The following is a 25,304-nucleotide window of genomic DNA, read 5'->3' as shown; positions in this document are numbered from 1 at the left end:
CCAAAGAAATGATGAGTAAAGCAGTTCCTTGGAACCCCCCCCCCCCCGGTGTAAGGAGAGGACAGGAGATGGCTCACATGCCCTCCAGACAGCTGCTCCTCCCAAGGCTGCTGCAGAACGGAGGTTTTCTGTGGGTTCAACATGCTCACCATTGCAGCAGAGACCTTTAGAGGAAGTTACGTTTGCAAACCTCACTTTCTAACCAACTTTCAATCATTCTGAAGTGGAAAACATGAAGCAAGAGGGAGAACACATTCTCAAACAAGTTTAATGTAATTTTTACAACTAAAGAAACCCTAAAAACACAAAAGCATCTGCTTAGAAAATCGTGACGCGGCCCATTTTGTATCATGACCATCGCTGTGACTGCTGACCCATTTATAAAAGCCCGGCAAGGATTATAGAGATGATATAGAACGCATGTCAAACACTGAGGCATAAAATAAAATGTGTACAATAAGACAAAAATAGGACTCAACATTAACAATTGTTGCTTCAGCTTCTTACACATTCCTGCTCCATGTAAAGAAAACCTCTTTTAAATTTAGGATTCCTTATTTATTTATTTTTTTAAAAAGGAACTCACCTCATCAAACGATTTGTGAGGATGGATAACCATTTGTGACTCATAGGTTCGGACACGGACAAATTCAGGATCTTCTGGGACATTTGGATGTTCAACGGCTCTGACCAAAATAAGAAAGAGGACATGTACTTCCATAATCAACGAACCATCAGTTCAATTCTAGGACTGCAAACACTGTGCGATTGTAAAGAGTAAAGATTATTTTGACAAAGATATGTGAGAATGGTTGCCTAGGTAAAAGGGGCTAAAGCATTTTTTAAGTCCAGGTGATAAGGTGTGAAGTGGTTCAAGCAGATGCCTCTCTAATTCACTAGGGTATGAGAACAAGAACATAGAATAATAACAGGGTTGAAAAGGGACCTTGGAGATCTTCTAGTCCAGCCCCCCCTGCCCATCGCACTTCCAAACTCCCATTATTATAGCCAATCACAATGTTAAGTAGGTGTAGCTTTCCTGTGCAGTTCATTTCTGATCTGGCCCAGGCTGACATCCATCTTGCAACTCCAGTCATGCTGGATCTCCTCTTTCAGATACTCCAGTGAATCAGGGAGGAATCTTGCTGAGCTGCTTCAGAATATTACCTTGCAGTTCTGGACTTTAAAAAATGCTTCACCGCTTTTTGCCTAGCTAATGGTTCCTGCACATCTCTATCAAAGTTATCTTCTGAACTCTCTACACAATTCACGTTAGCCTTATTCTGCGCCTAAAAAGCTTTCCGTTACAGGACAAAAGAAACAGCTCAGAGTGAAGGAATCAAAAAGGGTTTCAGGGATCTCAAATGGATAGGCACGTTGAAACTTGAGGAAAGAGCACAATTTTAAGTTTCCCAAAGAGCTCTTTGTGAACCTTCGTTTTTCCAGCATTTGCCCGAGCAGCTTTCCAAAAGATTTAGAAACCCAAATCTTAGCAGGCAACCAGGCAGATGGATTTCCCCTTTGATGTGCAGTGAAGGTGCCTCCTGGTCACAGCATCACTTACCGTGACACCAGGACCATCAGATTGTTCTCTTGGTCCACATCATACCGCCGAACGTAAACATAATCCCGTGAATACATTGGGTACTGGAAAGGGATGGGGCGGAGGAGGAAGAAAAAGCAGAGTTGTTAGACTGGGTGGGTGGTGACAGTGCACCTGGCAAGCAGCACCCCCGGGGGGGGGGGAAGGAAGGCGGCCTTACCGGAAAGTGAGTGACCCAGTGCACCACCTCTGAGCCCGTGTCCCGGTCTCTCTCAATCACTTCCAGTTTGATAACTAGCGAGTCCCATTTCTTCCGATATTCTGTATCCAGCTAGAAGAGAAGTCACAAATTCTCAGTCAGCTTACCCTAAGCTTTCAGTTTGCTAATGCAATCTAAAAAAAAAAAAACGACTGCAAAGCCAATGTTGAAAATCTTGAGGACTCCTGATTTGCTTCCAAAATGTTCCTCTCTCACCCGAGAAGGCAGTAAATCCTTCGTGTTCATTTTTGGAGTCTTGGAAATTAACTTGTCAGTCTCTCTTTTCCTTCAAAAGGGTAACCATGTGAGAATTCAGGGAAGAGTAGAGAAAAACCTGGAGGTACTCTTTCCTGCTCTTTCAAATCCAGACCCCATTCTGCAGAAGACGCAGAACAGGTGCAAAACAGAATGTCTCGAGGGCATAAAAAATAAGGTAGGAGAAGGAACAAGAGACTACAAGAAGAGATATTTTGGCACGCCAGAAAGAGGTGTGGTGGGCCAAGGCTGCTCCCCGTGATAGCATGCGTGTTTATTGATAGTTGGTCATGGGACTATCAGCTTTACCAAGGTAAGCAGCTTAAAAAAGTATTTATTTTAAAAAAGAAAAGAAGTGAGAAAAAAGACTCTCATTTCATTAGAGGAATGGTAAATTAGGGGAAAACGCATCCCAATTAAATGCTATTTTTCAATAAAAACAATGAAGCATCTTAGTGAGAGTTATAGAAAACCAGCTCAGTGCATCTGATAGATATGTATATAAAGATTAATAGTACAGTATTTAGCAGGAAAAAAATAATCGAAAGTAAAGGAAATTGAGCATTTAAGACTCCTTTCAAGCTGCAGTAAACTATTTTTCAAAGTAGTTGAGCTTGCCACAAAATACAGTAAAACATTTCAGCTTGATTTTTAAATTTCCAACTGTTTTTGAATATGCGTTACCCATTTTAACAATCAGCGCTGGAGAAATCTACCAGCAGAATATCTTACACTAATTTTGCCTTATTTTATTTGCACTATTTTGCACTATTTTGCTACGCTTTTGAGAGGCCCCTCACACTCCTCCTACGATAAGAATAGGGCAAACGGAATGTAGGCTGAATTAAAGATTTAAGCTGGAGACATCCCACTGTCGAGGAGAAGCAAGAACTCACCTGCACGTTGAAAAACTGTCTTGGTGTCACATCTGTGTATGTTCCAAAGACTACAATAGAAAGACAAATTTCATAGTAGACATTCAAGCAAACACGGCTCTTGTTTAGACCGCAAATCGTAGCAATGAGGTATCTGTGGGCTGCAAAGCATTTGGACGTACCTCGTTTGGGAAGGCACCAGTCTCAAGTTCTTAAAAGATCGTTTTGATTTAAAACATAAATAGGAAACAGCAAAGCGGAGCATCCTCTGCTCATATCATCTTTACTTACTTATTTATTTTAATTAGAATAGTTCTGGCCCTCACCTAGGCACTATACAGCATTCTTGGATAATAAGAATGGGGAGTTGCTGAAGTCCAATGCTTTGCATGTCTCCTGGCCCTCAAAAGTCAATGATAAACTGAAAAGTGGGTGTTAGAATGAATATGGGAGGTGAAGGGGGACCTCATCCGTTTGCCATCTGGTAAATGGCCAGAGGTACTGCTGCAGCTATCTTGTTGATACAGTCCCAGGATCTTTGCTTCCCAGTCCGAAAAGCTGCTCATTTCTGCTGCTGACAGTAGGATTTGGCCAAAGGTGAGGGAGGGCATGAGGTAGTCTGGACAGAATCATGAGAAAGGGAGTATAAAAGGGGAAAAAAGGCGGAAGTTAACATTTGGAAGGAAGAGAAAGGAAGACACAGATTGGCTTATGAGCAGGACCAGAGGCTCATGGTGAATTTTACTCTGCAGTCACCAGCAAATAGGTAGGCGATATTGGATAAAGCAATTTTAAATGTTGGAGGAAGCTAAAGCAGGGGAAGGTGAGGTCTTTGTCTACAAGCCGCAACCTGGACTGCTGGAGCTGTGGTCCTTAATTGGCGCCATCACGTCTTTTGCTTAATAATCGCTTTGCTTAGCGATGGAAATTCTGGTCCCGATTAGGATCAGAACCTGAGGACTCCCTACACACACTTGTAAGTGATAAAAAAGGACTTACTACTGAGAGCCACTGGAAAATGTTAGGACTGACTTAGAAATCCCTAAACCTGGATTCTTGAAGAATCTGTTATTAAGTCTTGAATGTGGCTTTAGAAGTTTTACCTTCTGGTCAATAATTATTAGTGATTAATTAAATTTAAATGTTGCCCATCTCGCTATCCAGAATGAATTAACCAAAATTCGACTCGGAGCGAGGGCTCTGATGACGGCGGCAAAGTAAGCAGAAGTTTTTCTCCCGGGGCAGATTGTGTGTGTTATTACCTTGTATCACAGCATTGGAAGAGGTTAGCGAATCACCCAGCCCAAATTTGACACACACACACACACACACACACACACACACACACACACACACACACTCGGTGTACCAAGACAAGCGTGAATATGAAAAGGGGAGGGGGCTACCTCGATACTGGTACACATGACCTCCGCCAACCGGACGCCTCCATAGTTTGAAATGCTTCTTCTCAACCACCATTTCCCAATTCTGGTCTTCAGGATCAGATGAGACCCCTTGGTAGGTGCTTTGCTCCAGCTCCTGGCTCTGGTTTTCTTCCGCATTGCTCTGGAAGAATCTAGAGATTTCTTGCATGTGTTTCATTTCTTGCACAGACCTTGGGAGGACAACATTGAAAGATATCTACTTACTCTCTTCTGTTACACCTTGCATTATGTGTAACATTATTAGATTACTAGCTCTACCTGTCCCATCGGATCTGGCAGAAGAAACACGCTGTGGGTTCCACCAGACTGGACCAAGCTCTGGAACATCTTATGGTCATCCATAAAGCTCTCAAAATTGACTGCACCCCAGGCTCTGCCTACATATATACCTTGTTTACTGCTACGTCAAGCAAGGCCACCATCCTTACAATGGCTTTCAAAATGTCCTCAGGTATTAGGTCCTCTTTCAACAAGCTCTGGAACATCTTATGGTCATCCATAAAGCTCTCAAAATTGACTGCACCCCAGGCTCTGCCTACATATATACCTTGTTTACTGCTAGGTCAAGCAAGGCCACCATCCTTACAATGGCTTTCAAAATGTCCTCAGGTATTAGGTCCTCTTTCAAATCTTAACAATGCAGGAAGAGATATAAGGTTTTCCCTCCTGCAGCAAGACCAGTATGAGAGGTCAGAGGCTGGGGAGAGGAGGTACCTCAAACCTCTAAACTGTTTAGCTCGTTAAGTAATATAGAACAAGGTCCCCAACCTTTTGAGCACAAGGGACCGGTTCCACGGAGAGAGGTTTTTCTGCAGAGCAGAGAGGGCCTGGTTTCATGCATTGCCTGCACCCCACCGGATGGGGCTTTGCTTGTTTGCACGGACCGTTTTCTGGCATGCCGCGGTCCGATGCTGGTCCATGGACCAGGTGTTGGGGACCCCTGATATAGAACACATAACTGAAAGTGCTATTATTAGTGTTCACAACCTCTGCTTGCCCTGTAAACTTTCTGGGAAATTCCTCTAGTTTGGATTCTAACCAGCTATCCCTTTCCAAAACTGAGCCTAGAAAACTGGGTTTCCTTGGGAAAAAATGCAGTTGCTCTGAATTCTACAAGTTGAGAGTTTTGGGGGGGGTTTTTTGCCCCGTCATGCTGCCACTGGGAAAAAAAACCCTTTCCATATATATCTTTCCATGCTGTAAGCTTGCCCAAAAATAAAAAAATGCTGTCTATTTAGAGCTCAGGTGTCAAACTAGCGATGTGACGTATTGTGACTTTTTCACCACTGCTGGCAATGGGGTGGGCGCAGTTTTGGTGTGACACATCCGGCCCGTGGGCCGGCAATTTGACACCCGATTTAGAGTAATCACTGGTCCTGTCATTCTGCTCTAATTACTGACAAATGTTTATGAATCACCACTGATAAAATCTGGAATATACTTTTCAAGTGCTGGAGACCACTGAAAGAATGCTTTTGTTTCCTAGCAAACAGACTGAAACTGGTGTACTCATAATTTTTTTATTTTTTATTTTTTTATTTTAATCCCATTTATATCCCGACCTTCTCCGAAGACTCAGGGCGGCTTACAATCTAAGCACAAATCAAATGTGCTTAGCAATAGCCTTCATTCTATGTATATGTCTGCTTATAATCCAACTACTGTGGCCACAAGATAGAAAAGAAACAAATGAACAAATAAAATTGAAAGTCAGGCTAAACTGTGTTTTCCCCCTCAAATGAAAAGTGTTTTAGGGAAGTAGACTTAACTGTCTTCCTAAACCCATCCGCATGGACTTGCTTGTTAACATTTAATCAACCTGACATATATTTGGAATAGGAAATTACTGGGGGGAAAATGCTTTCCTTTTTGTTTTAAAGCAAAGTAAAGATTCCCTGGAGTCAAGCTTGCTAATAACTTCCTGAACCACACTTATGGAGTTTTCTTGACAACAATATGTAAGCAGTTTGCCAGTGCTTTTTTTCATGATTTTTTTAAAAAATGATTTCCCATCACTGGATTTTCTTGATGGATTTCCATCCAAGTACTAACCTGGTTTAACCCTACTTAACTTTGGAAGAACAAGCTAAAAAGCTCAGTGTTGCCACCAACAGGGCCTTTTATTTTTATTCTTTTGCCTTAGTTGTCAAATAGCAGCCCTACTTGCACTTGATGTGGCACAGATCAGGCTGTGCCGCTATTTCTAATCTAACAAGTTAATTACAACCTGCATTTTGCACTCCTATTTGGGCAGCAGAAATTCAAGATGCACCATTACTCAGGTTGGTAAATCACGAATGACATGGAGCAAACAAGAAAAAGGACAATTTGGCGTGCTTCTACAATGAGCTTTATTGCTTCTTTTTATTTTCTATTTATATATAGGTAAAGGTAAAGGTTCCCTCGCACATGCGTGCTAGTCGTTTCCAACTCTAGGGGCCGGTGCTCATCTCCGTTTCAAAGCCGAAGAGCCGGCGCTTGTCCGAGGACGTCTTCGTGGTCATGTGGCCGGCATGACTAGATGCCAAAGGCGCACAGAGCGCTGTTACCTCCCCACCGTAGTGGTCCCTATTTTTCTACTTGCATTTTTACGTGCTTTCGAACTGCTAGGTTGGCAGAAGCTAGGACGAGTAACAGGCGCTCACTCTGTTACGCGGCACTCAGGATTCGACCCACCAAACTGCTGACCTTCTGATCGACAAGCTCAGCGTCCTAACCCACATATACATATACATATCTACATATATATACATATCTACATATGCTTCTCCCAGAAGAAGAAAGTTGAAGCCACCAGCCTGATGATGATGGATGGGATTCCGTCGAAACGTTGCTTTTACACCTTCAATTCTACGTGGGGAAAAACCCGAATGACCAAAGATCCCATATCTACATATATATATATACACACACACACACACACACACACATACAAAAAAGTATATATCTTAACTTTGCAAAATTGAATTCTTCCAGCTCAATAAACAAGCAGATGTAGAATGTGATGGTGAGAAGCCATCTACTGAAGAGCAGCGTTCCCATTTGGGTAAATGAATTATCATCTGTTATTGGGGTTCATATTAAGATGTAAACATTTGGCATCTTTTTCATCCTACTCTCTCCTTAAATGGGTGTGCAGAACATGCCAGCCTAGGACAGAGTGCAGTGGCTGGTTTGTGGTTGAGTGTGTTTGGTACGTGAATGGTTTTGTGACTGCCATCATTGTCTTAGCAGGTTGTGTGAAGCTGGCCATCCAAGTAAGTCATTATGGAATGGCTCCATCACTGGAGGCTTTCAAGAAGATACTGGGCGGCCATTTGTCAGAATGGTATCGGGGGCTCTCCTGCTTGAGCAGGGGTTGGACTAGAAGACCTCCAAGGTCCCTTCCAGCTCTATTCTGTTATCCTATTATTTGATTTAGGTTCAGCATTACATGCGAGTCCAGCTATTTTCTGGTTAGCCATGAGTTAGCCATGGCTATTAAGTCTAACATATATCACAGACATTCAGTAGAAGGTCAGGCATTTGAAATATGTCCAAGGCAGACATGACTAAAGAGGTTAAGTGAGGGCATTAGGTAATTTAGTCAAATCATCTACTGATCTTCCAAGAGCTGCTCTTAAGACAACAGTTACATAAATCTGGAAAGCTTCCAGGTCAGTGGTACTTGCCATGAACAGATACCTCCCATTCTCTTCAACGGAGCTTGAAAAGGGGATATTCCTATGTTGACCTTAATTTGCACCGAAGTCACAGTTGAAGGGAAAAAAATTCATTCTGAAATGTGTTTATCCTTCACTCATTAAATGTATCTTTCTTTCTCCTGATTGGCCCAGATATGCAAAGAATAAAAACTCAGACTTGAGATTTTAGAACATAAAGAGGGAGTTTTGAAAAAATGTTGCATGCATCTACAGGAGGCTGGATCAGAAGACCTCCGAGGTCCCTTCCGGCTGCTACACCTGCTGCAGGAGCTGAGCAGTACAAACAGTCCTCGATTTACAGTCATTCGTTTAGTGACCTTTTCAAGCTACACCGTGAAAAAAAGGGACTTCTGACCGTTTTTCATACTTCCGACCGTTGCAATATCCCCATGGTCACGTGGTCAAAATGGGAGGTTTGGGCAATTGGCATGTATTTATGTTGATTGCAGTGTCCCGGGATCATGTGATCACCTTTTGCAGAAAGTCAGTGGGGAAGCCCGATTCACTCAATACCTTGACTAACTTAACAACCACAGTGATTCGCTTAATAAATTGTGTGGGGGGGGGAGGGGGGGTGTCATAAAATTGGAGAAAAAAAATCACTTAACAACGATCTTGCTTAGCAAGGGGCATTTTCAGCTCAATTGTGGTTGTATGTCAAGGGCTACTTGTACGCCACTCCTGACTTTCATAAAAATCGTATTAAAGTGGCTGAGGCCAGCGTCGGGGATTTGCCCAGCGTCACGCAGAGAAGGTCAAGGCAAAGTGGGAAAAACGGTACCAAAACTTTTTCATCACAGTTCGACACTCAACAGCACAGACACCGTCACAAAAGCCCATTCTAGGGTCCAGAGGATTACAGGCAAGCACTTTGCAAGAAGAATATCCTGGATGACACAAAGCAGTCAATATTTGTGCAACTCAGTCCTGAGCCCAGCAGTACACAAACAGCCAAAGGGTGTTTGCGCTGTGAGACCTTACCTGCTACTGGTTTGCAACACATGGATACGTACTCCCTATGAGTTCTCTAAACATTAAACTTTCTGAGAACGCTTAACTATATGAAGAGTTGCCTTTCCTGGAGTTATAGTTTATTGTGAATTTAATGGGTACTACGTAGTTCTCAACAAACCACCATGCAGGGTTCTTTTTTATGTTAGAAGACTTACTAATATGTTTCAAGAATTTCTGATATTTTTTTTCTTCCCTTCCTTTTTTACATCTTCTAAGGCAGGGGTCCCCAAACCCCATGCAGCAGCCCTTTTGGAACCAGGCCGTGCAAGCAGTGGGCAAGTGTGCATGCAGCTCCACTTCAATCAGAATAGAGCTGGGAGGGACCTTAGAGGTCTTCCAGTCCAACCCCCTGCTCAAGCAGAAGACCACATACCATCTCAGACAAGTGACTGTCCAGTCTCTTCTTAAAAACCTCCAGTGATGGAGCACTCACGATTTCTGAAGGCAAGCTGTTCCATTGGTTAATTGTCCTCACTGTCAGGAAGTTTCTCCTTAATTCCAGGTTGCTTCTCTCTTTGGTCAGTTTCCATCTATAGTTTCTTGTCCTGCCCTCTGGTGATTTGGAAAATAAGCTGACACCCTCTTCTTTGGGGTAACCTCTTAAATACTGGAATACTGCTATCATGTCCTTCTTTTCTCTAGACTAATGAAACCCGAATCCTGCAACCGTTCTTCATATGTTTTAGTCTCCAGGCCTTTAATCATCTTAGTTGCTGTTCTTTGCACTTTGTCCACAGTCTCAACATCTTTTCTGTAATGTAGTGACCAAAACTGGATGCAGTATATCAGGTGTGGCCTTGCTTAGGCTTGATAAAGCAGGCGGTAATACTTCACCTGATTTTGATTCTATGTCTCTGTTTATACAACCAAGGATTGTATTAGCTTTTTTTGGTGGCTGCTGCTGCACACAGCTGGCTCATGTTTAAGTGATCCTCCACTAGGACTCCAAGCTCTCTCTCGCAGTTACCGTTTTCAAGCCAGGTTTTGCCTAAACTTGCACGAGGACTTGTGCAAATGGACTTTCATGTGCACACACTCACTCACTGCTCGCGCAGAACCCCTCTCTCCCCAATCCACAAAGACAGAAAGGTTGGGGATCGTTGCTCTAAGCCCTATTTTAAATAAACTCTACCTTCACCCCACCATCAATGCTTAAAAACTGGGTCCCCAACTCCCGGTCCACAGACCGATACCGCCAGGAACTGGGCTGCACAAGCGAGCGAAGCCCCATCCGTGCACATGCGGGATCCAGGCAGCATGTGGAACCATGCCCTCCTTGTCCACAGAAAACCGCCCTCCGCAGAACCGGTCCCTGGTGCCCAAAATATTGGGTGGTTTTTGTTTGGTTTTTTTGCTGCTTTAAGACAATAGTTTCAGCTACAGAGATCCTTTCCAGAAAGAGGAAGAAGGTGGCTGAATCACCTTTAGTTTCGTAAAGCTTCTAAACTTAGCACACATATGCACTGCCTTCCCCAGAAAAGAATGGTAGTCAGCTAAGCTCAGCGGCCGGAAGACAATTTCAGAAAGTCTTTTAAAGAAGGCCAGCGGAAAGGAGGGCTAAGCAAGCCCCTGGAGAAATTAATTCCGAGGCTTCGGAAATATCATTGTCAACGTGGGATTTGCAAAGACTCCAAACGCTGGAAGATACAGCATTTCTCCAGGCAGCCTTGACAGGAAAATGAGCCCTTTCAGGTTCTTTGGCCCCAGGCTGTTCAGAGCTAGAGAGAGAGGGAGAGGAATACTGGGAGCCATTGTTGGCAGCCAACTGCTTGACAATGAACTCACACATCCCCGGTAACTGGCCCCGGCTTTAGCAGACTAGATTCCTGCAGCTTTCAAGCGCTGCATTCCCTTTGTGGCACGATTGGCTCCTCCTGATTTTTAAATCCTGCACAGCTATACGGCCTGCTAAAGTTAGGGAGTCTGCCATCTGCCAGGTATTCAGCACTTGGGCTGTCATCAGCGGCCACTGAAAAGCTAATCTGGAATTTATCGTACAAAGCACACTACGTAGCAGATCACACGTCTACAGAATCAAGTGCACCTTCAGGACAGAGATGTGGTAAGAAACACATCCCGACATATCTCGTCTAGGTAATTATTTGAAAACACACAATAATGAATGCTGTTTGCTTTAACTGGGGACTACAAGTCATGCTTCCCTTCACGTGGTTAGATAATAACTCCCACAATGGTCAACAGTTTCTATTATTATACCGACTAGGAATTAGGAAAACTGCAGAGCATTACCGTGTTTCCCTGGAAGTAACACCCCCTTCACCCCAAGAAAGTAAGCCCCAGCTTGATTTTCGGGGGTGGGCCTAATATAAGCCCCCCACCGAAATCAAGCCCTAGTTTGGCAAGCGTGGGAGTGGTGAAGCTGCCCCACACACCTTGCACCCGCTTACCTAACCAGTAGGACCGCTGCAGCCAGGCCTCCCATGCCGTTGCTTGCAGCAGGAGCAACGGCAATATCGTGAAGCGCCATGAGGGGTCCTGCCGCAAGCAACGGCAACGTTGATTGACCTTCCCCCCCAAAACCTCTTTTGTTTCCCTGCACGCGGCGGCAGAGGATCGAGAAGGAGAAACGGCACGGGGCTGTGAGTCAGGTAAGGAAAGAAATGCAATTCCTGGGGGAAAGGAGGGCATCTGGCGATGGTGTGGCAAGCTCTCCAGCTCCACCGGGAAGGAGCTGGATGCCCACCTGCTTCAGCACCCTCCCTCCCCAAGCTTCCAGTGCTCCACCTGCTGCTTTGGTTGGCCTGGCTGCCCCCACCTCGACACCCTTCCCGTTACCACCCAGGGGCTGGCCTGGCACGGGAAGGGCACACGCCCCGGCCACCCGCCCCAGTACCTGGTCTGCAACCACACTCTCGCCACCGTGTTGCTTCTCTACCCTGTGCACAGGCCCCGCCCCACTCCAGCGCCTCACAGCCTACTGGTACCGGCAAAAAGTAAATTGCCCCGAAAGTAAATCCTAGTGCTTACTCCAGAACCCAAAACAAAGGAAGACCGGGCCTTACTTTGGGCGAAATACAGTAGTTTGGAAAAAGCTGCCTGTGTCTATTTCTGCTTATTCCTCATACTACTTCTCCTATTTTCTTAAATATTCTTAAGACTGCCTATGAAAACTCATGTTTTAAAAGTCAAGTAACGATGAAATAAAAGATATAAATGCGCACCAATATATACACACACATACTTGCTTAATGAGTGGTTGATTAGCAACCAAAGTTACAAAGGAATCCCCCCCCCCGCCAAAGCCACTCATAACCCAGTTCTGGGGTTCCAACCGCAGTGTCCCCTTTCTGCGGCCACATAACCTCATTTGGGGTGCTTGGCAACCAGCTCGCCTTTATAGCTGGTTGCAGCACCCATGGTTACATTAGACGATTTATGAGGGGCTAGAAACCAGCCTTTTCGACCAGTTTCTGGCAAAAAATGTCCACAAGAATGCACTGATTTGCTCAATGACTGCTGCAAAAAGGTCATAAAATCGGATCAGTTATAAGAGTATCTCAACCTACGACCATCATGACTTACAATGGAAATTCTGGGCTCCATTACAGGCAGTCCTTGACTTACAACAGTTTATTTAGTGACCGTTCAAAGTTACAACAGCATTGATAAAAGTGACGTGACCATTTTTTCACATCTATTGCCACTCACTCACATTGATGACTTTGCAGTGCCCCGGGATCATAGAATCCCCTTTTGCCACCTTCTGATATGTAAAGTCAATGGGGAAGCAACTGTGCTATTAACTTAACAACTGCAACGATTCACTTAACTGTGGCAAGAAAGGTCATAAAATGGGGCAGAGTCTCACTTAGCAGCATAAATGTGGGGCTCAATTGTGGTCGTGAAGTCGAGGACTACTCGTACAGTCATCAGTTGAGGACTGTCTATAAAACTCCTCAGCTGCCGATCAGGAAGGGCAAAGAATGGGGAACAACGGCTGTGGGGGGCTCGCTCTCTTTCCTCCCCAGTCTGGCCTAAAATACAGGTGATGACTTCTCTCTTTTTAGAAAGAGCTCTAGAGCAGGGGTGGGTGTCCAACTTTGGCAACTTTTAAGACTCGTGGACTTCCCCTCCCAGCATGCACCGGCTGGGGAATTCTGGGAGTTGAAGTTCACGAGTCTTAAAAGTTGCCAAGGTTGGACACCACTGCCGTACAGCAATGGTCAGTCGTCTGGTGATTATGGCACCACAGAGAGAGAGCAGGTTCAAGGCAGCTGCTGGATTACAAGAGCTAAGAGAAAATCTCTTCCCTCTAGGTCAGGGGTCGGCAACCTCGGCTCTTTTATGACTCGTGGACTTCAATTCCCAGAATTCCTGAGCCAGCATAGCTGGCTCAGGAATTCTGGGAGTTGAAGTCCACGAGTCATAAAAGAGCCGAGGTTGCCGACCCCTGCTCTAGGTGATAACCCTATCCTGGTCACCGAGGACGAAAAGGAAAGTGGGTCACAATGTGCTCCGTTACCAACGCAAGGGGGAGGGGGCGTCCCCCTGCAACAGCCCCTGAGCCTTAGAAGAAAGCAGAGAAGACCTACCTCTTCAGCTCTTCTTCTTTGATCCTCTCCTCTTCCCACAGGAAGACTCCGGTGAGGGCTGCCATCAGCTTGCAGGCGTTGGCATGATGACCCTGGAACCGGCGCCACAAGGATGAAAAGAGATTCTTGCGCGCCCTCTCGGAGTAAATGTTACTGTACAACTGCGCAATCTGCTGAGCACGCCTGATTCTCTGGCTGGTCACATAGCTGCACTGACTGGCCAGCAGGGACAGCAGGCTCCTCTGTCCCGGCTCTTGCTCTAAGCCTTTCCGAAGCCAGGTCAGCAGCCACCGGTACTTGCCCTTCAAGAACGCCTCGTTCCAGCACCCGAACCCGGGTTTCCCTTCGTAGCTGATGAAGCGGGCGGAGTTAGCATACAGAGAATAAAAGCTGGAGGGGGGCCTCCATTGAAGTGGATGGAACATTCCTGCCACGCCTCACTGACCAGTCAATGCCCTAGGCAAAAAAACAAGCACAACAGAACATAAGTCACAGAAAAGGCCACCAGCCTTTGGTATCTCGGCATTTAGGATTCTCCTCTCTTGACAGCATCCCAGTTAAAGGTAGCTTCATTTTGCATTTCAGGGAAGGACCGCATGGATAAGGCAGCTCCTTCAACAACACATGTCAGCAATCTAGCAGAGGTTGGTAGAGCAAAACATACGTTGCAGAAACTCACAGAGAAACATCTTTGTTCTGGTCAGCCTATTTTTTCTGTTTTTTAAACGAAAAGATATCTATCTATGCTGCTTTAATAAATATGCCAAAGCACAGTTAAAGAATAATTCTGCTATGCTGTTGCCTTATTGTTATTTGTTCATTTAATGTTGCTATTGCTTTAGTGCATGGGTGTCAAAGTCGCCACGTCACGTGACGCGACGTATTGCGACTCTTTTTGCATTGCCGGCAATGGGGTGGGCGCAGCTTCGGTATGATGAAACCGGCCCGTGGGCCAGCAGTTTGACACCCCTGCTTTAGTGTTATTTATTCTAAAACAATTTATTTCAGTTTCTTCCACAGAATAGAACTAAATACCTAACAAGACTGGCAGACATATCAGTAATAGATTTGTGTAAGAAAGGTTGACAGGCCATGTATCACCTGGATTTGGTTTTTACCCCCAATCTAATCCAAAAGTCTAAGTATAAAATAGAATGAAATTAATACCCTACATTTCTTAAGTGCAGAGATAAAATACCTGGATTCATCCATCCCACTATAGATGGTGGTTTACAAATGCATGAGCATCACATGATACGATAAACCAGAAGCAAACATAGCACTAAAGATCCAATGCACAGCATGAAACAACTCCACGAAATCACTATAAAAACGCACAGATGAAGAGGGATGCTGGAAGCAGGAAAAAAAGCAAGCCTTTATGGAATTTAAATTATGTCTAGCATTCAAACAAACAAGTATTTCCAAAGAGAGAGATTTTCCGCAATGCAGTGGAATCATTCATGAGGATAAGAGTGAGGAAAGTCAGCTACATCTCATTTTCTTCAAAAAAAAAAAGAACCCCTTGTATCACTATTCAACATTTCCAGCATGGAAACCTTCTCTCTTGGAGAAGCAAGAGTCAAACGTAAGAAGCACGCTTCCTCTAGCACTATTCTCAGCATCCTATTACAGGACTCAAAAGCAGATAACTGTAATCGGTATTAGCAACAGGATCAGCTTGCTTTGTAGCAACCTACAAATGAACCCAGCGCAGGAATGCTTAGAGCATATCTCTGTACAGTAACTCAAACCAAAAGGGGCAACACAGTGCAAGAGTCTTCTTTTGCAGTAGAGATTTCTGCAGCAGCTGCCAAGTAAGACCTTCACCCAAAGATTCTTCCAACTCTCGACAGTGATCAAATAAGAGAGAGAAATAGCCCGATGGTTGGCTGCACTCCTGCTGATCAACCTAGAGATTAACTTGTAGTCAGACGTGAGTTTGGGAAAAGGAGTAGGAAGTCTCACAGGTTTGGTTGCCGATCAAAGTTTTTGAGGTTGACGAATGCTGAGGTGTAAGATGCAAAATCTAAACTCCAATGTTTCATTTCTTTGAATAGAAGAACAGCAACTCTTCAAATCTAGCAAATGGTGAAAGTCTAACATTCTATTCCAATTTAAAAGAAACCATAAATATCTGCAATCTATTTCAGAACTAAACATAATTAAAAATAAGAGCCTTGGTGGAGCAGTGGGCTAATGCCTCCTTCAGTAACACCAGCTGCCTGCAATTAGTGCAGGTTCGCATCCCACCAGGCTCAAGGTTGACTCAGCCTTCCATCCTTCCGAGGTAGGTAAAATGAGGACCCAGATTGTTGGGGGCAATTAAGCTGACTTTGTAATAATGCCGCTTGGGGGGTGGGTGGGTGAAAGCCCTAATAAGCAGGCATATACATAGAATGAAGGCTATTGCTAAGCACATTGATTTGTGCTTTAGATTGTAAGCCGCCCTGAGTCTTTGGAGAAGGGCGGGATATAAATGGGATTTAAAAAAAATATGAGAAAGGAAAAAGAAACCTTTAATGGTTGCACAATGAAGTAAATATTAAGTAATGAGACTCATCTTTAACATTACAAACTACAGAATTAATCTATGCTAGCTCATAATCTTTACTGTGCCTTGAGGAGGTAGTTACAGAATTAAAACAGTTCTGAATGAGAGGTGTGCTGTACACCAGTGTTCAGCTGGCTGGGGAATTCTGGAGGTGGAAGTCTGCATATCTTAAAAGTTGCCAAGATTGAAAAACACTGTCCTACACTGTTACCCACCTTGCGGCTCCCTAGAGAATAAATCCTACAAGACATTTCTCACCATCAGCAATCTCATGTTCAAGAAAAAACAAACAAAAAAACCCCCCCAAACCTGTACAGCAGAGTTGTGAAGGTATATTTAAAAGTCACCCAGGACAAATTTCAGAATGGATAAGAACGATTTCTCCTAAGCTCTTGGAAGATAAGGAGAGTTACAAAATGGTGCAGAGCTTCTATTACCCTGTGACTTTCAACAGCAGAGTTATTCACAACTGTACAAAATATGTACAAAATAACTTGCATTATCCCTAGTAGTTTGCAGAGAAACATTTTAATTTTGAAAATGTGCACAATTGCTTACATCAAGATAGCAAATCATAGATTTGAGCCAAAATACATCCATCTGAAAGCTGAAACGTATTTTCTCTTTCCTTTGCACATGGCCTCAATCAGAAAGCTACAGAAATACATAGATAACATTCAGTCAGATGACTTTAACTTAGAGAACTTTAATGCCGCGTGCAATCTAGAACAACAATTTCCCATTCGCTTGAAAACCATCAGATTGGCAAGTATAGAAAAAGATACTGAAGTGCATTAAATATCTGCCATGCATCATTGGTGATAATTATAAAGCAGCCTCCATTGCTTTTTGTTCCTACATTATGGTCTTCTGAAAATATCTAGAGTCAGTTTGGTTTAACGGTATAGGTGCAGGCTTAGAAAGCAAGAGAATGAGAATTTTAGGCCTTCCTTAGGCATGAAAACTGGCCCTGTAACTTTGGGCCAATTGTACTTTTATCAGCCCACCTCACACATAGTTGTCATTGTGGGAAGAATAGAAAGCAGGGGTATTAGATATGTTTGCCATTGTGAATTATATATAAAAAAGCAGGATAAAAATATAATAACAAAAGGATCTGCAAATAGAATAACTGTGGCAAAAGAAAGCAAAAATAGAGGCCTTGGGTACAATTCCAAAACATCTGGGGCACCATTTGAAAACCGTCAGTCAATTGCAAAAGGTGACAATACCTTTAATATTATTAAATAACCACATCTGCCTACCCCACGCCCTCAATAGGTGGACAAAGATGCCAAATCCAGTCTAAACATCTTGCTGAGCGTGCAACTCACCATAAGTAACAAATTCCATGGCTCAGTTCTTCCTCCTAGGCCCTCGTACAAATTATGCTACAGCAATGAATATACATACCATAATAGTACTGTTAGAAGTTAAAATCTAAAAGCCACTGACCTCCCACCCCCTTTAGCCAGATTAGGTTGATAAGGGAAATCTTTTATACCAATATGTCAGTTTGAACCTCTTATAATAAATCCGGACCTAGGGAGAAATCCACCTATCTGAAGGCAATCTTCCTTTCCAGACTTCACACAACCTCAGGGCAATATCCTAAAATACACACCCAGAGCCCAGAGCAGCAGCATCTCAATCTGCACATCTAAATATCAAAGCCCGCTTGTCCTTATATATACTACTAGTAGACCCCTAACCCCCTTCATGGATTACTGCCTTGTCGTGGCGAAGGGGCTTGCGTAATTCAATGAAGCTATGAGCTATGCCGTGCAGGGCCACCCAAGACGGACAGGTCATAGCAGAGAGTTCTGACAAAACGTGATCCACTGGAGAAGGAAATGGCAAACCACTCCAGTATCTTTGCCATGAAAACCCCATGGACAGTACCAAAAGGCAAAACGATATGACGCTGGAAGATGAGCCCCTCAGGTCGGAAGGCGTCCAATATGCTACTGGGGAAGAGCAGAGGGCTAGTACTAGTAGCGCCAGAAAGAATGAAGTGACTGGGCCAAAGCCTAAAGGACGCTCAGCTGTGGATGTGTCTGGTGGTGAAAGGAAAGTCCGATGCTGTAAAGATTTTTTCTCCATAGGAACCTGGAATGTAAGATCCATGAATCAAGGAAAGCTGGACGTGGTCAAACAAGAGATGACAAGACTGAACATCGACATCTTAGGTATCAGCGAACTAAAATGGACAGGAATGGGTGAATTTAATTCAGATGACCATCAGGTATACTACTGCGGGCAAGAATCCCTCAGAAGAAATGGAGTAGCCTTCATAGTCAATAAAAAAATAGGAAAAGCAATACTGGGATACAATCCTCAAAATGACAGAATGATCTCAGTTCGAATCGAAGGCAAACCATTCAATATCACAGTAGTCCAAGTCTATGCCCCAACCACCAGTGCTGAAGAGGATGAAATTGACCGGTTCTATGAAGCCCTACAGCACCTTATAGAATTAACACCAAAAAATGATGTCCTTATCCTCATGGGGGATTGGAATGCTAAAGTAGGAAGCCAAAAGATAACCGGAATAACAGGCAAGTTTGGCCTTGGAGTACAAAATGAAGCAGGGCACAGGCTGATAGAATTTTGTCAAGAGAATACGATGGTCATAGCAAACACTCTTTTCCAACAACCCAAGAGACGGCTCTACACATGGACATCACCAGATGGTCAACACAGAAATCAGATTGACTATATGCTCTGCAGCCAAAGATGGAGAAGCTCTATACAGTCAGTAAAAACAAGACCAGGAGCTGACTGTGGCTCAGACCATGAGCTTCTCCTTGCAAAGTTTAGGCTTAAACTGAAGAAAGTAGGGAAAAGCACTAGGCCACTCAGGTATGAATTAAATCATATCCCTGTTGAATATACAGTAGAGGTGACAAATAGATTTAAGGAATTAGATCTGATAGACAGAGTGCCTGAAGAACTATGGACAGAGGTTCGCGACATTGTACAACAGGTAGCAACCAAAACCATCCCAAAGAAAAAGAAATGCAAGAAAGCAAAATGGCTGTCTGAGGAAGCTTTGCAAATAGCTGAGGGAAGGAGGGAAGTGAAAGGCAAGGGAGAAAAAGAAAGATACGCCCAATTGAATGCAGAATTCCAGAGAATAGCTAGAAGAGATAAGGATGCCTTCTTAAATGAACAGTGCAAAGAAATAGAAGAAAACAATAGAATAGGGAGGACCAGAGATCTTTTCAAGAAAATTGGAGAGATGAAGGGAACGTTCAATGCAAAAATGGGCATGATAAAGGACCAAAATGGCAGGGACCTAACAGAGGCAGAAGAGATTAAGAAGAGGTGGCAAAATTACGCAGAAGAACTATACAAGAATGAGCTTAATGTCCCTGATAATCACAATGAGGTGGTCACTGACCTCGAGCCAGACATCCTAGAATGTGAAGTGAAGTGGGCCTTAGAAAAGCTGAGCAACAACAAAGCTAGTGGAGGGGACAGTATTCCAGCTGACAATCTTAAAAGACGATGCAGTAAAAATGCTACACTCAATTTGCCAGCAAATTTGGAAAACTCAACAGTGGCCAGAGGATTGGAAAAGATCAGTTTACATTCCAATTCCAAAGAAAGGCAGTGCCAAAGAATGTTCAAACTATCGCACCATTGCACTCATTTCTCATGCTAGTAAAGTTATGCTTAAAATCCTACAAGCTAGACTCCAGCAGTATGTGGACCGAGAACTACCAGAAGTACAGGCAGGATTTTGAAGAGGCAGAGGAACTAGAGACCAAATTGCCAACATATGTTGGATCATGGAGAAAGCTAGGGAGTTCCAGAAAAACATCTACTTCTGCTTCATTGACTATGCTAAAGCCTTTGATTGTGTGGATCATAACAAACTGTGGCAAGTCCTTAAAGAGATGGGCATACCAGACCATCTTATTTGTCTCTTGAGGAACCTATATGTGGGCCAAGAAGCAACAGTGAGAACTGGACACGGAACCACTGATTGGTTCAAAATTGGGAAAAGAGTCCGGCAAGGCTGTATACTGTCGCCCTGCCTATTTAACTTATATGCAGATCACATCATGAGAAAGGCAGGGTTAGATGAATCAAAAGTTGGAATTAAGATTGCCGGGAGAAATATCAACAACCTAAGATATGCAGATGATACCACTCTAATGGCAGAAAGTGAAGAAGAACTAAAGAGCCTCTTGTTGCGGGTAAAGAAGGAGAGTGCAAAACTTGGGTTGAAACTTAACATTAAGAAAACCAAGATCATGGCATCCGGCCCTCTCAATTCCTGGCAAATAGATGGGGAAGAAATGGAGGTAGTGACCGATTTTATTTTCCTGGGCTCCAAGATCACTGCAGATGGGGACTGTAGCCAAGAAATTAAAAGACGCTTGCTCCTGGGGAGGAAAGCCATGGCAAATCTAGACAGCACACTAAAAAGCAGAGACATCACCCTGTCAACAAAAGTGCGTATAGTCAAGGCTATGGTCTTCCCAGTTGCAATGTATGGCAGTGAAAGCTGGACCATAAAAAAGGCTGAGCGCCAAAGAATTGAGGCCCTTGAACTGTGGTGCTGGAGAAGACTCCTGCGAGTCCCTTGGATGGCAAGGCGATCAAACCGGTCAGTCCTAGAGGAGATCAGTCCTGACTGCTCTTTAGGCGGCCAGATCCTGAAGCTGGAACTCAATTACTTTGGCCACCTAATGAGAAGGAAGGACTCACTGGAGAAGAGGCTAATGCTGGGAAAGATTGAGGGCAAGAGAAGAAGGGGAGGACAGAGAATGAGGTGGCTGGATGGAGTCACTGAAGCAGGAGGCGTGAGCTTAAATGGACTCCAGGAGATGGTAGAGGACAGGGAGGTCTGGAGGAACGTTGTCCATAGGGTCGCGATGAGTCGGACACGACTTTGCAGCTAACAACAACAGACCCCTAACAATGTAGACTACCTTCAACCCTTGTAGGTGCCTGAATGAATAAACTACTGTAACTCCAGCAGCTACCCATTTGTGTTTATTCCTGACCCAGACTCAGAAAATCGGACCAAGGAAATTGTCCTGACATTTTATTGCAAGAGTAAAAGTGTACTTGGGCAAGAAAGACATTTCTGGCTCCACAGATGAGGATGAGGATGATTTAAAGGCGTGTGGCGTCCGACACTTGAAGGCAGGACAAGAAGCAATGGAGGGAGATTAATCAAGGAGAGAAACAACCCAGAACGCAGGAGGGATTTCCTGACAGAACAATTAACCAGTGGAACTGCTCGCCTCTGGAAATTGTGGCTGCTCCCTCACTGGACAGCCCCTTGTCTGGCACGGCGTAGGCTCTCCTGCCTGAGCAGCGGGCTGGACTAGAAGACCTTCAGAGGTCCCTTAGGCATATCCCTCGGCGATCCAGCCTGGGCCACTGAATTTCCACTCATTCAGGATACCGTCCTAGATTCCCTTTGCACAACCAGGTCTCCCTCCAAGGAAGATGCCCAAGAAAGCCTCCCTCCCCACCCCCAACTTTCTGGCCGCTTGGCTGGGCATCCCTCCCGCTGCGCTGAGCAGGCCGCCGTCCTTACCCCTTCGACCAAGAGACCCCCTTGCAGGAATAAGCCGATACCTTTCCGGGCCTTGACGAAGCGCCGGCTCTCGTGGCCCGGAGTCCCCCACCACCACCACCACGCCCCTCTCAGGGTTGGCGCCTTTTCCCACCATTCCCGGCCCTCCCCCCCGCCCCCCACACGGACCCTCAGTCACCAGGGACTACAATTCCCAGAGGCCTGCTCGGGAAAGCGAGCGCCGGGGCTGTGGGGGGAGGGGGCGTGAAGAAGCTTTGTCGGCGGCTCCGCGCGGCGCTCACCTGAAGAAGCCTCTCCCCGCGGCCCTCCAGCCGGTGGCGCGGCCCGAGCAGAAGCCCGGGAGGCTGTGGGGCGAAGGTGGGGCGGCTCGGGGCGGCGCGCTTCCCGCCCGCCCGTCCGCTCTCCTTGCTTTCTCCTCGCGGTGAAGCCCTCAGAAAGCTGGCTCCGCTCGCTAGGCGCGCCCCGCGCCTATTGGCCGACGCCTAGGCATCCCGTCTTCCGATTGGAGGAGGGAGACGTCCGTCTCCCTCCCTTTCCTGCGACCTCGCGACCGGCGTGCCGACTTCCCTCCGATCGCTCGCCCGCCCACCGAGCCTGAGCTCCGCCTTGTGACCCACTCAAGGGCGCCTTGGAGACAGGAGGACCCCGGCGGGGCTGCCCTGGACGGCGCCGGCGTGAAACGCTGAGGGCCGCGTCAGGCTGCTAGGCCAGCCTTGTCTCGGGGCCTTCCGGCCAGCAAGATCGATGGGAAATGCAGTGCAATGCCGTCCAATCGAAGATGGCGCCGGCTGCGCTTTTGGAGTTTCCCTGTCGGGTCTTATAAAAAGAGAAACTTCCTTTCCCGGAAGTTGCCATTTGGGAATCCCGCGTTGCTGTGCCTGGTACCCTCCAGAGAGGCACAGTTCCCAGCCTCTGGATGCTGTTGGGGAACTCTCCGAGCTGTAGTTCAGTGCAGCATTTGTCAACCTCGGCCAATTGAAGAGGTGTGGACTTCAGCTCCCAGAATGCCCCAGCCAGCATTTCCTGGTCCTCGGCTTACAACATCTCATTTAAGGGCTGTTCAAAGTTACAATGGCACTGAAAAAAGAGACTTATGACCGTTTTCCACACACCCATTATGGCATCTCCATGGTCACGTGGTCAAAATTCAGACACTTGGCAATTGACTCATACGACGACTGCAGTGTCCAGGAGTCATGTGATCCCCTTTTGCGACCTTCTAAACAAGCAAAGACAATGGGGAAGCCAGATTCATTTAACTACCGTGTTTCTAACTTAACTGCGGTGATTCACTTAACAACCTGTTGCAAGGAAGGTTATAAAATGGGACAAAACTCAAGTAACAAATGTCTCATTTAGCAACAGAAATCTTGGGCTCAACTGTGGTCATTAGTTAAGGACTACCTGTAATTTCTTGGTGGTTTCCGATCCAAGGACTTAAAAGTACAACTTACAAAGTTCTTTTTAGTGACTATTCAAAGTTACAGCCGCACTGGAAAAAGTGACTTATGACCATTTTTCACATTTATGACCGCTGTAGCATGCCCAGGGTTACATGATTTATATTCAGATGGTTGGCAACTGACTCACGTTTATGACGGCTGCAGTGTCCTGGAGTCATGTGATCCCTTTGACGACCTTCTGACAAGCAGACAATGGGGAAGCCAGATTCACTTAACAACCGTGTTCCTAACTGAACTGCAGTGATTCACTTAACAACTGTGACAAGGAAGGCTGTAAAATGGGGCAAAACCCAGTTAACAAATTTCTCACTTAGCAACAGAAATCTTGGGCTCAACTATGGTCTTACAATGAGGAATTCCTGTACTTTATTCCATGTAGCTTTCGATTTGCTATCAACTGCCACCTCATGGAAAGCTAAGGAACTCTGTCATGCAAACATCCCAACAGAACACACACTTAATATTGCCCCACTGAGATTTCTTTGAGCTCATTAGAAAAAGTTCAGTCATACCAATGCCTCTAACAGCTGCTCATAATGACCAGTGTGCCTAAGAATATCCCCAAAACAATATCAATTTTTCCATTAAAATGTTCCTTTTTCTTTCTGAAGCCACTCTCAAGCTATCTAAACTATTATTTGAATTTGCCACTGAAAAAACAACTGCAGCACATATTCTAGCCCTGAACTTTTTATGCTATAAATACATTTTAACTAATTTCTGACACTGGTTTCGTGCTTGAAAGAGAGCAACTACTTCCACGATTGCCAAAAAAATCTTGAATCCAACTTGAAGGCAGCTTTACTTTTTTTCCCTGCTATTCCAAGGAATAATCTGCATTACTTCAACATTTAAAGGATTTTGAGGAGTCCCATAAAATATGTGGCAACTTTTATTTTAAAACATGAATTTGTTTCGGAAATATTTCTCTTCCACAGATTCCTCAAACACCTTTGTGGAGGTGTAACATTACCTATATTAAGAACAGATTCTCCAGAAACCAGAATCTTAAGTAGCTGCTATTCAGAATGCAAGTTTGAGTTGCACAACACGCTGGGATCACTACTATCCAGTACCCTACATGGGTACAATTCCATTTTTAAAAAGGACTGTGATGAGATTGCTGTTGTTAGTTGCAAAGTCATGTCCGACCCATCGCGAACCCGTGGACAACGTTCCTCCAGGCCTTGGTGATGAGATTAGGGAGAGTTAATTACAAAAAGTGCCCAATATTTTTAAAATGTGAGATATTGTCACCCTGTTCTCTCTGCCTCCTCCTGTGACCTTCCCCTTGAAATGTATTACATTCTCGAGCTGATTTCTAATGAACCGGATAATCTGGAGAACAAGGAAAGCAGTGTTGGCTCCATCTATACAAGCAACTACATTGCTAGGGATCACAGTACATTCAAGCAATTCTATACTTGTTTTCTATTGTACCACAGCTCTCACACTGTTATAACAGTAATACCATTGGCAGTGTGCATAACTGGTGTTCTTGCATCACTGCCTAACTTTGGAAGGGGCTTTCTCTTTAAACTAAAGCATCTTCAGGCAAGGATGTAAAATTCTTTGGTTTGGCCAAGCATTTTGCAAGGTTGAAGACAAGACTTCATTTCCCCGACTCTTGAAACTCGGCTCTAGCCTTTGTAGAAAAAGGTATTCCGACCCTTTATTGTGCATCAGCTTTAAGAAAGAGAGACTCGAGGCAGACAAGAGTAAATGCAATGCAATGTGGATATTATTTTAAAAAAATAGAAAATGTAAATGCAGAACAGTAGCTTTGCGAGCAGTCAAGCCAACTTTCGAAGAGACAAGAAGTTGGGTTTGCCCTTCCTGATGGAGGAAGGCGCACCAGCCTCTCGAATTCTGTCATCATCCCTTTATGAGCTGCACTTCAAATATTTGCTAAGAGGCAACTTACGCCATTGTTCTATTTGTGGTAGAAAAGGGAATCCAGCTTTTACCAATGGGAGTTAATCAACAGTGCTTCATCAGCGATGCTCTAGGGCAGGGGTAGGCAACCTTGGCTCTTTTATGACTCGTGGACTTCAACTCCCAGAATTCCTGGGAGTTGAA

At 44.7% G+C, this 25,304-nt stretch overlaps 1 protein-coding gene across 3 annotated transcripts in view; it reads right to left on the bottom strand.

Moving 5' to 3' along the window:
* STARD7 (StAR related lipid transfer domain containing 7) overlaps positions 1 to 22,188 on the bottom strand; it is a 32,576-nt gene extending 10,388 nt beyond the window's left edge. For all 3 annotated transcript variants that reach the window (XR_014027222.1, XR_014027223.1, XM_081333764.1), the window contains exons 1-7: positions 22,044 to 22,188; positions 13,649 to 14,104; positions 4,339 to 4,547; positions 2,954 to 3,003; positions 1,764 to 1,874; positions 1,565 to 1,647; positions 587 to 686 (exon numbers count right to left, since the gene is read on the bottom strand). Coding sequence is in view for 1 of the 3 variants with exons in the window: in XM_081333764.1 (XP_081189890.1) it covers positions 587 to 686; positions 1,565 to 1,647; positions 1,764 to 1,874; positions 2,954 to 3,003; positions 4,339 to 4,547; positions 13,649 to 14,073 (978 nt within the window). In the remaining 2 variants the exon portion in view is untranslated. The remainder of the gene's footprint in view (positions 1 to 586; positions 687 to 1,564; positions 1,648 to 1,763; positions 1,875 to 2,953; positions 3,004 to 4,338; positions 4,548 to 13,648; positions 14,105 to 22,043) is intronic.
* Between the last annotated feature and the right edge of the window lie 3,116 nt (positions 22,189 to 25,304).

This window comes from Vipera berus (genome assembly GCF_964194415.1).
Source record: "Vipera berus genome assembly, chromosome: 8".
NCBI classification, from domain to species: domain Eukaryota; kingdom Metazoa; phylum Chordata; class Lepidosauria; order Squamata; family Viperidae; genus Vipera; species Vipera berus.
The sequence above is the reverse complement of the archived record's forward strand: the minus strand, read 5'-3'. Positions and strand labels throughout refer to the sequence as shown.